At 41.5% G+C, this 15,542-nt stretch overlaps 1 protein-coding gene across 2 annotated transcripts in view; it reads right to left on the reverse strand.

The window, feature by feature from the left end:
* Nucleotides 1–497: 497 nt before the first annotated feature.
* LOC118824816 (CXADR-like membrane protein) overlaps nucleotides 498–15,542 on the reverse strand; it is an 88,236-nt gene continuing 73,191 nt past the window's right edge. For both annotated transcript variants that reach the window (XM_036595237.1, XM_036595236.1), the window contains exons 3-7: nucleotides 14,146–14,344; nucleotides 9,629–9,796; nucleotides 6,489–6,611; nucleotides 3,923–4,064; nucleotides 498–855 (exon numbers count right to left, since the gene is read on the reverse strand). In XM_036595237.1, the coding sequence (XP_036451130.1) occupies nucleotides 498–855; nucleotides 3,923–4,064; nucleotides 6,489–6,611; nucleotides 9,629–9,796; nucleotides 14,146–14,344 (990 nt within the window). The remainder of the gene's footprint in view (nucleotides 856–3,922; nucleotides 4,065–6,488; nucleotides 6,612–9,628; nucleotides 9,797–14,145; nucleotides 14,345–15,542) is intronic.

Below are 15,542 nucleotides of genomic sequence, written 5' to 3' on the forward strand. Positions count from 1 at the left end.
TGAGGGCTGTAGGGTGGATCGGCAGGAGAGCAGCAGGTGTTTAGAACAAGTCCTTCACTTTTTCCATTTACTTATTTATTTATTTCCGCTTCCGGAAGCTGTCCGCTCTAAGGTGGCATAGCGTGGACAGCCCGTCTCTCCGGCTAAAGGTGGGAGGGTGAAAAAAATAAAGTAAGTGGAGTGGACAGGGGGCACCATTCCGCCTGGCTGTGCTGCCCTCGACGTCCCAAGAGAAGAAAAGAAAAGCAGAAAATGGAGTGCGGAAGGAGGAGACATCGCGTCCCTTTATTGTCCACATCGGGGGGCCGATCACTTCTTATTTCCCACTTGTAGTGTTTCCAGCGACACGGCAATTAGGGAGGCTTCAAGTAAACTGGGCTTTTATTTCTCTTGATGGCGCGTGGCGGTCCGAGTCTGTTTGGATTGGGGGTGGGGGGGCCGGGGGATGGGGGGGTGGTAGGCTCACTGCAGCGTGTATATGCATGTTTGTAGTAACTCTAGACAGTCTGGAAGGCCTTGGTTTGGGCCGGGATCATCACCGGGGTGGCCCCCATTCTGGCCAGGTTGGCTGGGCTGAGTTTGGATGGGCTCGGTTTGGGGCTGTTTTGGGTCGGGTTGGGTTTGGGGGGATTTACCTGGGTGTAAGCAGGAGGGGCTTGGGGGAAAGTGGCCGGCTGCCCGTTCTCCTTCAGGGTGGCTGAGATGGGGGGCGGGGGACGAGGCTTGGGCCCCCGGGGGACGCTGCTGTGCACCATAGACTGAGTAGAGGAGGCTCCGGAGCGGGAGCTGCCCGAGCGAGATGAGGAGAGAGAGTTGGGCTTCACCAGCTTTGCTTTAGGAGCCTCTGCGTCCTCCCTGGAACACAGACAGAGGATTATTATCATTGTTATTATAATTATTATTATTATTATGAACTATATAGAGAGAAGAGGGGTAGAGACAGTTAAATAAAGACATTAAATAGTTTGGACAGTTGAGATTAAAGAAATGCTGTGGCTGTTTCAATCATTTTCATTAGCATCATTATTAGCATTATCTTTATAGCCTTATCTTTACAGCCCTGCGCTCAACTGATTTAAGCACACTGAAGACTGAGAGAGAGAGAGAGAGAGAGAGAGAGGAGAGAGAGAGAGAGAGAGAGAGAGAGAGAGAGAGAAGGAGGGGGAGGAGAAGAAGAGAGGGGGAGAAAAGGAGGGGAGAAAAGGAGAAAGAATGGCAAGGAGAGAGAGAGAAGGAGAGAAAGAGAAAGGGAAAGGGGATGGAAAGGGAAAGGCAGAAGGGGAGAAAAAAATTGAGAACCAAAAAAATGTGGAGAAAGAAAGAAAGAAAGAAAAAAAAGAAAGAAAGAAAGAAAGAAAGAAAGTGGGTCAAAAGAGAGTGAAACAGAAAGAAAGAGAGTAGTGAATGAGAGAGAGAGAGAGGGAGTAAGTGAATGAGAAAGAGAGAGAGAGAGTGAGTAAGTGAATGAGAAAGAGAGAGAGAGAGTGAGTAAGTGAATGAGAGAGAGAGAGAGAGTAAGTGAATGAGAGAGAGAAAGGGAGAGATCGAGAGAGAGAAAGAGGGAGAGAGAGAGAGAGAGAGAGAAAGAGGGAGAGAGAGAAAGAGGGAGAGAGAGAGAGAGAGAGAGAGAGAGAGAGAGAGAGAGAGAGAGAGAGAATGGTGAGGGCTGCCAGTTCGCTACCAAACTCCTGCACTGAGGAACCGTCTCGTGGTCGAGTGGCTGTCTGGACATTGCACGGTCAGCACTTCTCTGTATTGCTATAAATCACCCAATATCTGTAAAGCCCTGCGGTCCAGAGCTCTGGTGGGACACCGGCTCCTCCAGCACATGCAGGAGTAAATCCCCCTTGGCCCTGCTGCGCTCCATCATCGTTTCAGTGGCCTCGTGTGTGAACAGGGCGGACTGGGCGTTCTGCTCTCTCTCTCTCTCTCTCTCTTCTCTCTCTCTCTCTCTCTCTCTCTCCGCCTGCATTTTTGATGCTCGGACATCCTCAGAAGCTGCATAATTCATCCAGACACTTGCAAATAAACCCAGACGGAGACGCTTCACCAGAGAAAAACTGAATCGCCAGCCAGAGCATCAACAGTGCATCAGCGGCAAAAAAGGTCATAATTTGGCTTGGAGACTGAGGTCATCATGTTACAGAGACCTGCTGTACACTGACCAGTACAGCAATACAGTATGGTTTACTTAAACATTCTACACTGTTAGAAATAAAGGTTCTCTGCAGGTACTATTTATTTATCAAGGTACAAACAATGTAAATGTTCCCTCAAAGGTACAACAGTGGTTTTAAGGTCTGATTGTGAACCTTAAATAAGTTTTCCCAGGTGAAAAGTTCGTATTTGTACTTTTTCCGAATGTTTTAAAACAGAACAGTAAAATAAAAGCCTGGAGACGAGACGGGGTGTGTGGAGTCAGTACAGCTTAGAACATATCATTTCAATGGATTATGGTTCAGTTATGTTCCCTGACTAAAGGTACTGAGATGTACCCTTGAGGGTTCCAGTGACAAGAGTTAAGTACATTCTGAGAGTGTAAAAATGTACATAATGCAACAAGCAGTTATTGATGTAAGCAAATGTCTATGGTAAAACTGGTGACTACTATAAGTTACATTTAGAAAAAAAAAAAAATATCTGCTAGACCTGAGCAATAGGGCAGTTGATTAGCTAGTAACCCAATGACGATGCTTTAAAGACAAAAACGAGAATTGATAAAGATCTATAGAGGACTCATTTCAAATTTAAACAGCTTGTTAAATAACATTAAATAATATGTGTTATTTCCTTACATTACAGCCGTGGATTATTAGGGAGCATTAATAAGCCTGTCTCTGCTGTAGGTTCCTCAGAGTGTGACATACCATCTGAGGAAATTTCTAAGCATTTTCTGGTCAGCTTAGTCCCAGTGGCACGGATCTGGAGTTGTAAAATTATGAAAGTTGATGATACTTTTTGGTTTCCCACTGACATCTTCAAGTGCGCCACCACTATAATGATGGAAAACATCTGTTTTGTTGACCTTCTAGGTGAAAATAAGTTAATACATCCTTTACCAAGAACATACCCAAATATGACATTTGTCTGCCAATTTTAGTGAAGAATATCTGCTTATTTGCTGAATTTAACATGACAAAAACCACAAAAATTTGCCATAACTGAATGTTAAATTTAGCAAATAAACAGTAATTGTCTCTCAGGTCGACAACGTAGTATGAAACATTGGATGTAAAAGAAAAAACATCCTGGGTACACTGAATGCTACAGACTTACTTTTATTTTTTCCCAGAAGGGTAGCGTTTGCCATTTCAACGAGGGCTCCGGTTCAATCGTATCCTTTTCAGAAGCTTTGTAATCCAGCCTTGAACTGCACAGTCTCTTTAGATATTTTATACAATGAATCCATAATGGCAAATACAACGCTGAATGTCTTCTGTGATTATTTATCCTTTTCTCTGTGTTGAAAAGAGCTATTGTTGTTATTAACATGGCTGTCAACTGTCCACTGATGCCTTAGGTCAAGTCTGGTGACCAGTCAGAGGCTGTATTCCTGACCGGAGCAATGCTACCCTTTTAGGCAAAATGAAAGTACATCTCTAGCATGCAGCGTTCACGAAATATTTATTCTCTTATCTACGATGTCCTTTGATGTTGCCTACGACATCACCTAAAAAAGTGCTTATTTTCACTTAGCAAATCAACAAAATGTTTATTTGATCAGGACGCCCAAACACAAAGACGTAGTGTTGGAACTCACTCACTCGTGCATGTTTAGCAGTCTGAAGTTTCTCCATAAGGAGACACAAGCACTATTAATCAGAATGCCATGAGCTCACGAATGCAAATGTTTGCAATCACGATTTTAAAAATAACAGCTGAAGTTGTTTGTTACTCAGCTATTCAGAACTACATTGTTTACCGGATTTCGTTGGGCGTCTCCTCCTCTTCGTACTTCTTCTTCTCCTTCTTGCGGAAGACCAGCCACACTATGAGGATGATGAGCAGGACTCCAAAGGACACGCCCACCACAGCACCGGCCACCACACCCATCCCCCGCACATCTGGAGAGGAAGAAGGAGCATGGTGACATCGTCTCTCTCTCTATTAGCCATTCCAATACCTCCCACACATACAGTCAAATTTGCTTCTTTAGCCTTACACTGGAGCTACAAGGCTAATGTAGCTAACAAGCACTGTAAGTTTGTGTCCACCAGTTAGCATTGTATAAACTGCGATTGTTCAGCAATTTACACCATTTTTCCACTTATCCCAGAAGTAGATAATCAGTCGAGACTTGTTTGGTGTCCAAATTTTGCTTCGTTAGTTTAGAACTGGAGCTACGAGGCTAATGTAGCAACATTAGACTCAGGAAAACGTCCTTCACATGTTCTTATTAAAGAAGGCTGAGAGGAAGACGTCGTGTTCTGAGACACATAAGCTGGACGTCCGTCCCACCGCCGTCTTTTAAAGCTCAGAGCATAAACTTCGTCTCATCCTCAGACCAGTCTCTATGGCTATGACCTGACGAACATGCAGAACGTACTTAAACGTTCCGATAGGGAATGAAATCAGATACAGGAGTTTGCATGGATATTAGTCTTGTATTTAACGGATTATTTACAGAATTACCCACCAAACTGTATTCCGAATGGCCTCAATCAGACTAATCTATTCCGATTGAGGTGTATACATGGATGTATTCTATTCCGATTGAGCTATTAGTCTGATTATTAATGGATTATCAGGCTGTATGTAAACGTGGCTAACTGACTACACTTGCACTAAGGGAGAAAACTCTAAACTGTACCTTTAATACACATAACAGACACAAACAGCATCCTCCAGTCACACAGAACACACATGAACATACAGTTAAAACCATCCAGAGAGGGATAAAGTACAGTGGGAGCAAGAAGCAGTAATTTATGCTCAAATATCCGAACGAGCCCCCATGCACTGCATTGCAGATACTGTACCTAAAGCAATACATCTCCCAGCACCAGGAGAATTCTTCAGCAAACACAACAAGCCATTAATCACGCCACTGTTGCCACGATTTTCTTTGAACAAAGTGCCGTATTTCTTTGCATGAGTAAGTTTCTTTCTCGTTCCCCCCAATTAATGTTTTCTCGTTAATTCCATCTCCCATAAGTGTAATTATGCAGGGAAAAAGCTTTGGACTTCACTGGTGGATAAACATGAATCAACGAACAAAACAAGAAAACAAGCCGATTAATTTTTTCTTTGGATTTTAAAAGTATGCTGATGAATCATCCTGCTTAACAGAGCACACATACGCGGAAACTTGCTCCCAGAAGGACGAGCGCTTCACAAACGTGTTCAAACCAAAACCTTGCTCTTAATGCGGCACCACGTTGGCCTTCTTTTGTCTCGCTGTAATGAGGCGGTGCGAAGAACTCAAAACAGACGCATGTGGAGAAAAATCCAGCACCGAGTTCTTTTAATCAGTTTGTGATCATCAATCAGTTTGTGATCATCAATCAGTTTGTGATCATCAAATCACAGAAGGCATTTGTTTGTGATCAGAGGAAGGAAAACCACGTACAGGTTTGTGTCTCCTTGTATATGAACACCTTTGTGGGCGATATTAGGGACGCACAATGATATCGGATTCATATTGGTATCAGCAGATAAATGTTCAAAAAAATTAAATAATAGACTTTGAGAATAAAGTCGTAATATTTCAAGAATAAAGTTGTATTTTTTAGAATAAAATCGTAATATTTTGAGGACAAAGTTGTAACATTTTAAGAATAAAGTCATATTTTTTACAATTCAATTGTAATTTTTTGAGAAAGAAGCCGTAATATTTTAAGAATAAAGTCATATTTTGTAGAAGAAAATCTGAATATTTTGAGAGTAAAGTCATATTTTTTAGAATAAAATTGTAATACTTTGAGAAAAAAAGTTGTATTATTTTGAGAATAAAGTCATAATATTTTGATAATAAAGAGAAGCTGGTAAATATCTGACTCAGTTTCATACCACTGAAGAATTAGGGGTGGGTGATAATAAATAATTGCCCCCCCTCCTCTTTGACAGCATATGATTCCCTAAATGTAACTAAAGCCCAGCAGTGAGGAGCTGAACTTTACCCTCCTCTGCTGTCACTGCAGACTGGCAGGGTCGCCTACAGAGCAGCGCTAGTAGCTGTTAATGAAGTGATGCTCTTTTTATTTGAGGGTCCCATTTCATAGGGAAGATTTCAACCACTACCCCTTGTAACTCAGTTCCAAGATGACGCTTGAAAACAAGGGATAGGGGTAGAAATAAGAAATCGGATTGGGCCTTTGACCCCAGCAACCAAAAGCTAATCTTTTTGAAATAAGAGCTTCATTTTTGAAAAAAAATACATTTTTCTGTAGGGCACTGGGTCTCCAGAAAACCAAAATATTTATATTTTCATCATCCTGGGGACATTCAACCCCCAAAAGAGCTAAATACATGGTCAAAGATACACTCACAGTGGATTTTGACCTCCACGGTGCAGCTCTCCTCCCCCACGTCGTTGCTTGCTGTGCATTTGTAGACTCCGGCACTTTCTCTGGTGAGGTTCCTCAGCGTCACAATTTCCGGATTCTTCAGATCTAAACAGCAACACAATTAATGTTTACTCAGAACATAGAAGCATCATCTGTTACAAGAGCTGCTGAAGTGCCAGTTATCACAGGCAATAATAAAACCAAAAACTCCAGATTCTAAATGGATTTCAATCCACACCACTTTATTGGTTGAATACTGTTTACATTTGATGGTTATTATTGTGTGTACTGTTTTGTTTTGAGAAAAGAAAGGCAGATTTTTGGCATATTTTGGATATTAAAACTGAAAAAAGTGAGATTCAAAACCGTTAACATCATACAGAATGCAAATCAAATGTAAAATCAACTCATTATGTAATAACTATGTAATTAATCATGTAATAATTAAGTAATAAGTATTGTAAGATGGATTTCTATAGGTTAGACTCTAGTGAAATATGTAAGTAATTACACCACTCAGGCAAATGTAATTATGCAATGACATTTAAGTAGTATTTGCAAAATAACGAAAGCTCTAGATTCACTGTTGAAGTGTATTCCCTCCTGAGTGCTGTATGGAAGTTGCACATTAGTTCCACATACGGAGCAACTCACACCGGAGCTACTAAAAGAGGCTAATTGAGGAGCGGCAGAGCATGGGGCGGTGGGGGACGGGAAGGGGGGCTAATGCAGCTGATGTAAATTAAATTTGAGGCCGCTTGTTGTGCTAAATAGACCCCGTGGAATCATCATCCACAATCTTCGTCCTCCAGAGACGAGTTGCGTAGCTGGATTGCAGCGAGTTGTTGGGAGATTTCCCTTTACGCATTTGAGTCTGACCCGAGTGGAAGCAGGAGCAGGATTAAGGTTTTAGATGCGATTGCATCATGTTGCCGCCAAAACGTCAGCATAAATTTATGAAATTAGACTTTTCAATTTGAGAAGAGGAGGAAATGTGGGCTAACATCTCAGTGCATTCAGTGGCAATTTAAAGTGATGGTTCAGCCAAACATGCACAGTTTCCTGCTTAGCTCACACACAGTGGACTAACCAAGACATCAAGATGTACGAAGTTTGTTTCTTTAGCGTTCCACTGGAACTACAAGGCTAAAAAGTCATGGGAGCTTGTAACTCTCCATTAATGCTAACGTTTTATTTGAGGTCTACCAGAATGGGCACTTCATAATAAATGCATAAGCATCGAACAATATATTTAAAAAGCAATATTTAAGCATACAGCTGATGTCAGTAGACGCAAGAAGATCTAATGTTACATGGAGTAAATAAGATTGTATTGACACAAGGACCCTTACCCTGCATTCACACCGGCAGCGATGCGACATGACAAGGCGGCCGGAGGTTATTCATTTTCAATGGGGCTGGCAATTTCTGGTGACAGAAGGTGGTGTGAATATTGCCAATTACCAATAGGAATTGAGCATTGAGCAGCGTAGTATGCGCTTTATCTCCGCCACTGTGAAACGATATGCTCCTTTTTTGGTTCCTACTACAGGTGGAATAACGGTGGTGCTGCCGATACCATTTTCCACACAAACTGACTGCACAGACACAGGGATTTCTAGCGGGAACACATCTGATTTGTGTTTGGCATCAGTGAAACCATGGCAACCACCAGTCCGCTCGAGTTCAGAAATGCCCACAGGCAATGAGTGACCGGCGATTTGGGCGACAAGAGGCGAAAAGTCGCTGCCGGTGTGAACGCAGGGTTAATGTAAAGTGACAGACATTTCATTTATAACACTGTTATGAAGCATCATTCTCAGGTGATGGAACCAGATGCCTCGTTAAGGGCATCATGTTTTAGATCTTTTCCGATCCTCTTGAATTTGAGTGACAGTTTTCATACATATTTTCTCATACGCATGAATATCGTCACTGTCCAAAGAAAAACATCTCCAAGATAGTAACTTTACAAGAGAAGACAGAAATGTTGGTAACTTTAATGCAAGTCATTGGATAGAGACTTTATTCAAAGTCATTCTGGTGCGTTTCTATTGGTCCAATCGTCATGAAATTTTTATACAATGAAAAGAACACATGCCGTGTTGAAATAGTGTGGAAAAATACAAAACGACAAACTTGGAGATACATGTTTTTCTTTGGACAGGGATGATATACATGTTCCTGTACTTGAGTAAAGGTAGAAATGCCTTTGGTAAAATATTACTTCGCTCAAAGTTCCATCTTTGAGTACAAAAGTAGAAAATTAAGCTTTTTAATATACTTAAATATCAAAATTACAAGCACTGTGACAGTTATTATACTTGTAATTATATATATATGTTATATTATTTTGATGAACAGTTTCTATTAAGGTGGCCTGTGTGGCTGCAGGCTTGAGTCTCCTTTAAAGGAATTGTTCTGTTATACTTTAACTCAAGCATATCATCGCCTTTGGGTTTTTACCTTTTTTACATAATTTAAAAATGTCAGTTGGCCTTCATGTTAAAATTTCATGATGAACAGATAAAAACGACTCAAAATTACTTGGAAAAAGTTTTATTCCATCGACCTCAAAAGAAAGTTTTTGTCTTTCCAATGTAAAGTTATGATTTTTGAGGTTTTATCGTGATCGTGACTGACATATAGCATGATAACTTGAAATGTACCTTTATGACATTGTTATAAACTGAACAAATGTCCTAATTTACAGCTTCTTATATCAATATAGTATCAGTTCACTTCATAAAGCATGTCCTTTTGCGATTACTGACACAAGCTTTTTCTAAATATTCAAGTATTGCTTTATAAATATGTTATTAAATGTCTATGCATGTGTTATAAAGTCTCTATGTAAGTAATGAAGTCTATTTAAGATTACTAAAGAACTCAACATGGTTTGAGTAAAGTCTGTGATGATTCACGCATGCCGTTTACACAATGCTAATTGGTGTATATGAGCTTCCATTAGTTGTTAGCTACATTAGCTTTGGCGCTCCACTGCTAAGCAGACACTGAACATGTCTTGGCTGATTGACTTCATTTGGGGTTATGCGGGGGGAGTTGGGGTAAAAGATTGCCTTAAAATGTCCACTGAACTACTGGAGGCTGGAAGAGCTTACCCAGGAGAGCGAGAGGGGGCAGTTTCCCCACGTATTTGCCCTTGTCCAGCACCCTCTCCCATTTGTAGTGAATGGGATCAGAACCGTCTGCAGATTTACAGCTCATCTTCACATCACTGCCTTCCAACAGCCGGCCCTCCATCCAACAGCGAGGCTTCGACGGTTTTACTGTGCAGAAAAAAACGAAAGAAGGCCTATTCAGCAAAGTCATGCTGTACATCAGTGGTCACCAGGCCTCCTCCTACAGAGTTTAGTTCTGCATCTAACACGCTTAACCAGCACTAAGACATCTGATCCAGCCAATTAAGGACTTCTGGCAGACTGAGGCTGCAACTAGACTCCGCTGGAAGGATCTCTAGGAGCAGGAATGGTGACCACTGGAGGACATAATCATGTTTAAAACAGTAAACAGAGAATGAAAACAACTTAACACACACATCATGTAATCTCTTTCTGCAGGCCTACAGTGGCCATATGGAGCCCTGCTGGTGACATCCCCTATAAATAAAAATGACGCGTGGCCACAAGTTAGTAAGGTGTGGGAACAAAATAAAGAACTTGTGGCCGAGACTTAGTAAGGTGTGGGAGGAGTCATGGCCACCACTTAGCAAGGGGCCATGGGAACAAAATAATGAAGTCATGGTCACGACTTAGTAAGATGTGGGGATGGGATTCTAACGCGTGGCCATGACTTAGTAAGGAATGGCAACTATATAATAAAGCCATGGTCACGACTTAGTAAGGCATGGGAACTAAATAATGAAGTTGTGACCACGACTTAGTTAGCAGTGGGAACTAAATAATGAAGCCAAGGCCACGACTTAGTAAGATGTGGGGATGGGATTCTAACATGTGGCAATGACTTGAAATGAGATCTTAATGCATGGCCACGACTTAGTAAGGCATGGGAACTAAATAATGAAGTCGTGGCCATGACTTAGGAAGGTGTGGGAACGAAGTACTGCAGTCATAGCCATGACTTAGTAAGGCGCGGGGATGAGATCCTAATGTGTGGTCACGGCTTAGTAAGGTGTGGGAACTAAATAATTAAGTCATGGCCACGACTTAGTAAGTGTGGGAACTAAATAATGAAGTTGTGGCAATGACCTAGTAAGATGTGGGGATGGGATCCTAACATGTGGCCATGACATAGGAAGACATGGGAACGAAGTAATGAAGTTGTGTCCATGACCCTAGGAAGGTGTGGGAACTAAATAATGAAGCCGTGGCCACAACTTGGTAAGGCGCAGGGATGAGATCCTAATGCGTGGCCACGACTTAGTAAGGCGTGGGAACTAAATAATGAAGTCAAAGATCAAAGAATCTTGTGCGATTAACACAACAAAAATTAGCATTTAAACACATTAAAATATCTGTTATTAATGTCTTCTTTTTCATTCCCTGTACCCTTTCTAACTTCTAGACATGATGGTAGTCCTGGAGGGCCTGCAGGTGTGGCCTCCAGACCACCTGGACACCTCTACCTTGAGTTTTAGGTTCTAACAGCACATAATTCACTCAAAACATGCACACAGTCAGCTAGAGCAGACTCCCTTCAGCCACGTCCTGTCTGCTCCGGGAACACCTGTGTGTCCAGGACTGCTTTCCTCAGAGGCGCCATTTAATGCTTGCCTGGTTCCGCAGTGGCCATTCGATATGAACGTAAAAGGACCCCCACTTCGCCATTAGCCCGTGCTGCATCACCAATCACCTCCCACCCCACCGCCCCACCCTCCACCACCTACCCGCAAAGCCCTTCCACCACAGCCATCAACATCTGCTCCGGCTGCCGTTTTCTGCTGAGTGCGGAGAACGGAGCGTGGCGCTTCCAGGCGCTCACTGCAGGATGCAATTAAAGGAATGGAGCAGGCCTGGGGGGGTGGGGGGTGGGGGTGCCTTTACATCTCGTCCCGCTGTCAGGATCACTTACGGCGCTCGGAGGAGGCGCCCGGGCCGGGGCCTCCGCCAAAGCCATTATCTCTGTGTTGAACAAGACAAATGCTAATGTTTGTCCCGCCGAATCGAAAGTGTCGTCGCGAAGCTGCGGGCAATTTGTACAAATGCATGCGTAAATTTGCAGCGCGCTCTTTTAAAACGTCTTTATAGAGAGCGCAGGGGAGCCAGCGTCCTGCAGCGGCAGCATCTAAAGACGTCCTGCTGAAGTTTATTTGGTCCACAAATCGGTGCTGCCATAAGAAAACCTCAGATCGCTGAAACGGTAACTTTATACAACTTAAAAAAAAGTGGTTCTGTGAGGTTTTCAAGTACAAGCAATGGTTATATATAGAGCCATGACAACTTAAAGAACCATTTGAATGCACAAATAGTTCTTTTTGTGGTTATACGGTTCTCCCTGATGGTAAGCCAGATGCATATGGTTCTTAACAGGGCCCTTATCCTACATAACGTAATAGTCATAATTCATTCTTACAGTATATGATCATTTTCCAACCTCTCTTTATCCCATAGAATTAAACAGGCTCTTTTTGTTACTATGCCTTTAAGACTGATATACTTAAATGGCCTGTTCTGATTGGCTGGCCTGTATTGTGCCTCATTCAAAAAGCTGTCTGAGCTGAGACACTCCTTATAACTTCAGTGTGCATGGGCGGGGCTAAACTGCTGTAGGCAGTAAAGGTAGGTATATTCAAATGTACTGATTCTTCAAGACATTACAAAAACAATTCAAAACAGGCTGTTTCTGTAAGCTGTTTGTCTGGACTGAGGTGTGAATGGTACGTTCTGAAACTTATATCATATAGTATCATATCATATTTTTAAAAACTTGTTCTATACACCATAAAAAAATAACGTTTAAGAAAACTAAAGTAGATTTTTTGTTGTGTTAATTTATTATTAGAGGTTCCATTAACTCAAAACTTTAAAGCAGCCTGGTTACTTATGTTAAGTTCTTTTTTACAGAACCATAAAATGATCACACTGGTAAGCGTTTAGAAAAAGGAACTTTGTTCTACCATCTGCTAAGGTAGCCTGGAAAAAAAAAAAAGATTTTTAATTTGTTTTATTTGTCAAAAGATTAAAAAACCCAAATATTAATGAGGTTTTCTTATCTTTAGATGAGAGAACCTAAAATGATGTGCACACTGCAAAAAATATGGCAGGTGAAAATATCTTAAATCTAGTCAATATATTAATATTTCTCAAATAGGATTGTTGTAAGATTATTATTATTTTTATTCTAGACATTTTACTTGTTTTAAGTCATTTTATCTATTAGAAGTATTTTTACAATTGGCATTTTTTTTAGAAATAATAATTTTCCTTAACTCAAGAAATAATACTTGAAACAGGCATCATTATCTATTAATACACAACAGAGACAATTTCTTAATAAAATTACTTGCCTCAGATAAAAATGTCTAGAATTAGACTTTTTAATAAAATTGTAATCAACTCTTATTAATTATTAAACAGTCTCATAATGAGAAATATAAGACTGACTGGATTTAAAGTGGCACTGCAGCCAAACTGTAGTATTTAACCATTACTACTTTCGTTGCAAACATGCCTATTTGCCCCCTACAGCAGTGCCACTTTAGCCTCTAGAGTGAGATTTTACAGGTTAAAGACTAAAATAACCCCTTCTGATGATGCAGCGTGAAGGTAAGAGGAACTCCTGAAAAACTACAAGAACTTTGGGGTGGATCCATGAGGGCAGGAGGTTTTTTTCTCCTAACTAGTGTTACGACTAATGTAGAGGAAGGTTAATGTTGCTAAAGTTACTGCTAGGAAGCTAAACATCAAGTCTGTATCTATTAGCCTCTGTGCTAGCAGTGAAAATTTCTTTATTACAGCAAGGGGGGTTCCCAGAGATTATATATGTAAGCATAGTGCATGCTGGGTATTGTAGTGAGATAAAATATGGACACAATATAGGCTAGTTTTAGCCAAGATTGCCCATTTGCAATGTTTTGACTTGTGAAGATATCATTTTTTACATTGCCAGTCAAAAGTTTGGACACACTGAAATGGTTTGTCATCTTCAGTCTTGAACGGTTGAGCTTTGTTTGAACTTTAACAAAAATTTGTTTGTTTTAAATGCCGTCCTTACAAGTAGTTTTCCAACAAGAACAAATCTGTATCGTCTTCAAGCCTGTTGGAAAAGCACCCGAGAAGGCTCCTCCTTGAGAGAAAATGCTTTGTTGGTCACCACATAATATCACGTTTCACTGTTTTGATTGACATCTTCGGTAATGTGGAAAATTGTAAAAATAAGAAAAAGCCATTCTGAGTAATTGTGTCCAAACTTTTGCCTGGTGCGACTCTAATGCTGTTACATCAAAGCACGAGTATCATTAAAACCTCTCTCTTTTTGCTAGCCATAAGCTGAGTGACATTCCACTGCACAACAGCTTCATGATGCCAAGGGACAATATCCCTGTGCTATTTTTGGCCCCACGACTGGGTGACACAGGCATCTGTCACGTCCTTCTCCGTCCACGGGGCCTGGAAGAGGACTTCATTAGAGGCGGAGTGCGATGGGCCTGCGGACTCACCGAGCACGATGAGGTTGACCGTGTTCCAGTGGTACTTTCCCCCATTCTTGACCTTGCAGCTGTATTCTCCTGAGTCGCTGAGCGAGAGGTCGCTGATCATCAGTGAGGCGTCCCCTTTGAGATAGTCGCCCGCCAGCGACAGCCGGCCCGAGTCGCCCTCGTTGGGGTCGTAGGTGCGGCCCGCAAAGTACGTGATCACCTGGTGGGAGAGAGGAGGATGTTTGGTCTTTCCAGACACCAGCGCTCTGTCTCAAAACAAGTACTTGCATAATGTATAGGGATATGCAATGGATACAGTTCTTGACTTGACATAGCTTGAATTAAGTCTGAATATTTATAATGCAGAAATTTTTTAAAAACATAATGTACACAAAGTTTGTGAATAATTGCTGTAAGTTTCACTTTAGAACCTGAGTTTCTTTTTTTGTTGCTGTTAGCTGTATAACCTTTAGTTTACTAACTATCAAGCAAGCTTTTCTTTTTGGATTTTTTCCAATGTTCTCCCCAATTTAGTGCCACCGCATCTTTTTGAGCTGCCGCTAATGCAACATCATTGGACAGCTGAACGCACTTGGAGAAAAGCGTCAACTGCCATTTCTGTTATGTCAGCTAATAGTGCCGCCTGCACTGGCTAGTATCATGCTGAGTCATGGGGGATATGGAGGGCCATCCAACCCACCCAGAGAGAGCAAGGCCAATTTGGACCCCCAGCCACTGCTGTAGCATCACCGGTCACCGGGGATCAAACTTGTGATCTCCTGATGATGGGGCCAACGCTTAGACGGTTGTGCCACTCTGGAGCCCCCAAAACAAGTTGTGCCACCATGGATAACAGATGCCAGCTTAGGTAGGTAGAAATTTAAAATTTAAACATTCAAAGCAGTTTAGAAATAAAAAGTTTATGGTGAACATTGATTTTTTAAAGTACTTTCTTTGTATGGAGGATATTTGGGCATGATTCAGTAATGTGAGGTACTGCATGGTAGACAGTGGGTTAAGCTAGTGAGTCATAGTAGAGGTCTACTACCTGACCCATAACTAAATTTTGCGCACTCTCACATATTTTCTGTCTTCCTCTCACTCTCTGGCAACATCACAGTCTATAGCTGATTTCAGAATAACTCCGGAGTTTGAGAAGTGGGTGAACATTCTTCTGAATGAAACTATCTCACTCACACTTAGGTTTCCCCAAAGTACTTTTACAGTAGCAGCAGTAGCGTGAGGAACTTTAGCCCAGTGGGCCTAACAGTTGATCAGATGAGAGTGGATGCTGTTCTTTGTTGGTATGATCAACAATTCCACACAAATACACTGATAATAAATACTGTTAGTGTATTACAGATGTTTGTCCCGGCATGATATATTTTGTCGTTCAACACAAGAGCTTAGTAACAAAG

This window comes from Colossoma macropomum, unplaced genomic scaffold (assembly GCF_904425465.1).
Source record: "Colossoma macropomum unplaced genomic scaffold, Colossoma_macropomum, whole genome shotgun sequence".
Lineage (NCBI taxonomy): Eukaryota > Metazoa > Chordata > Actinopteri > Characiformes > Serrasalmidae > Colossoma > Colossoma macropomum.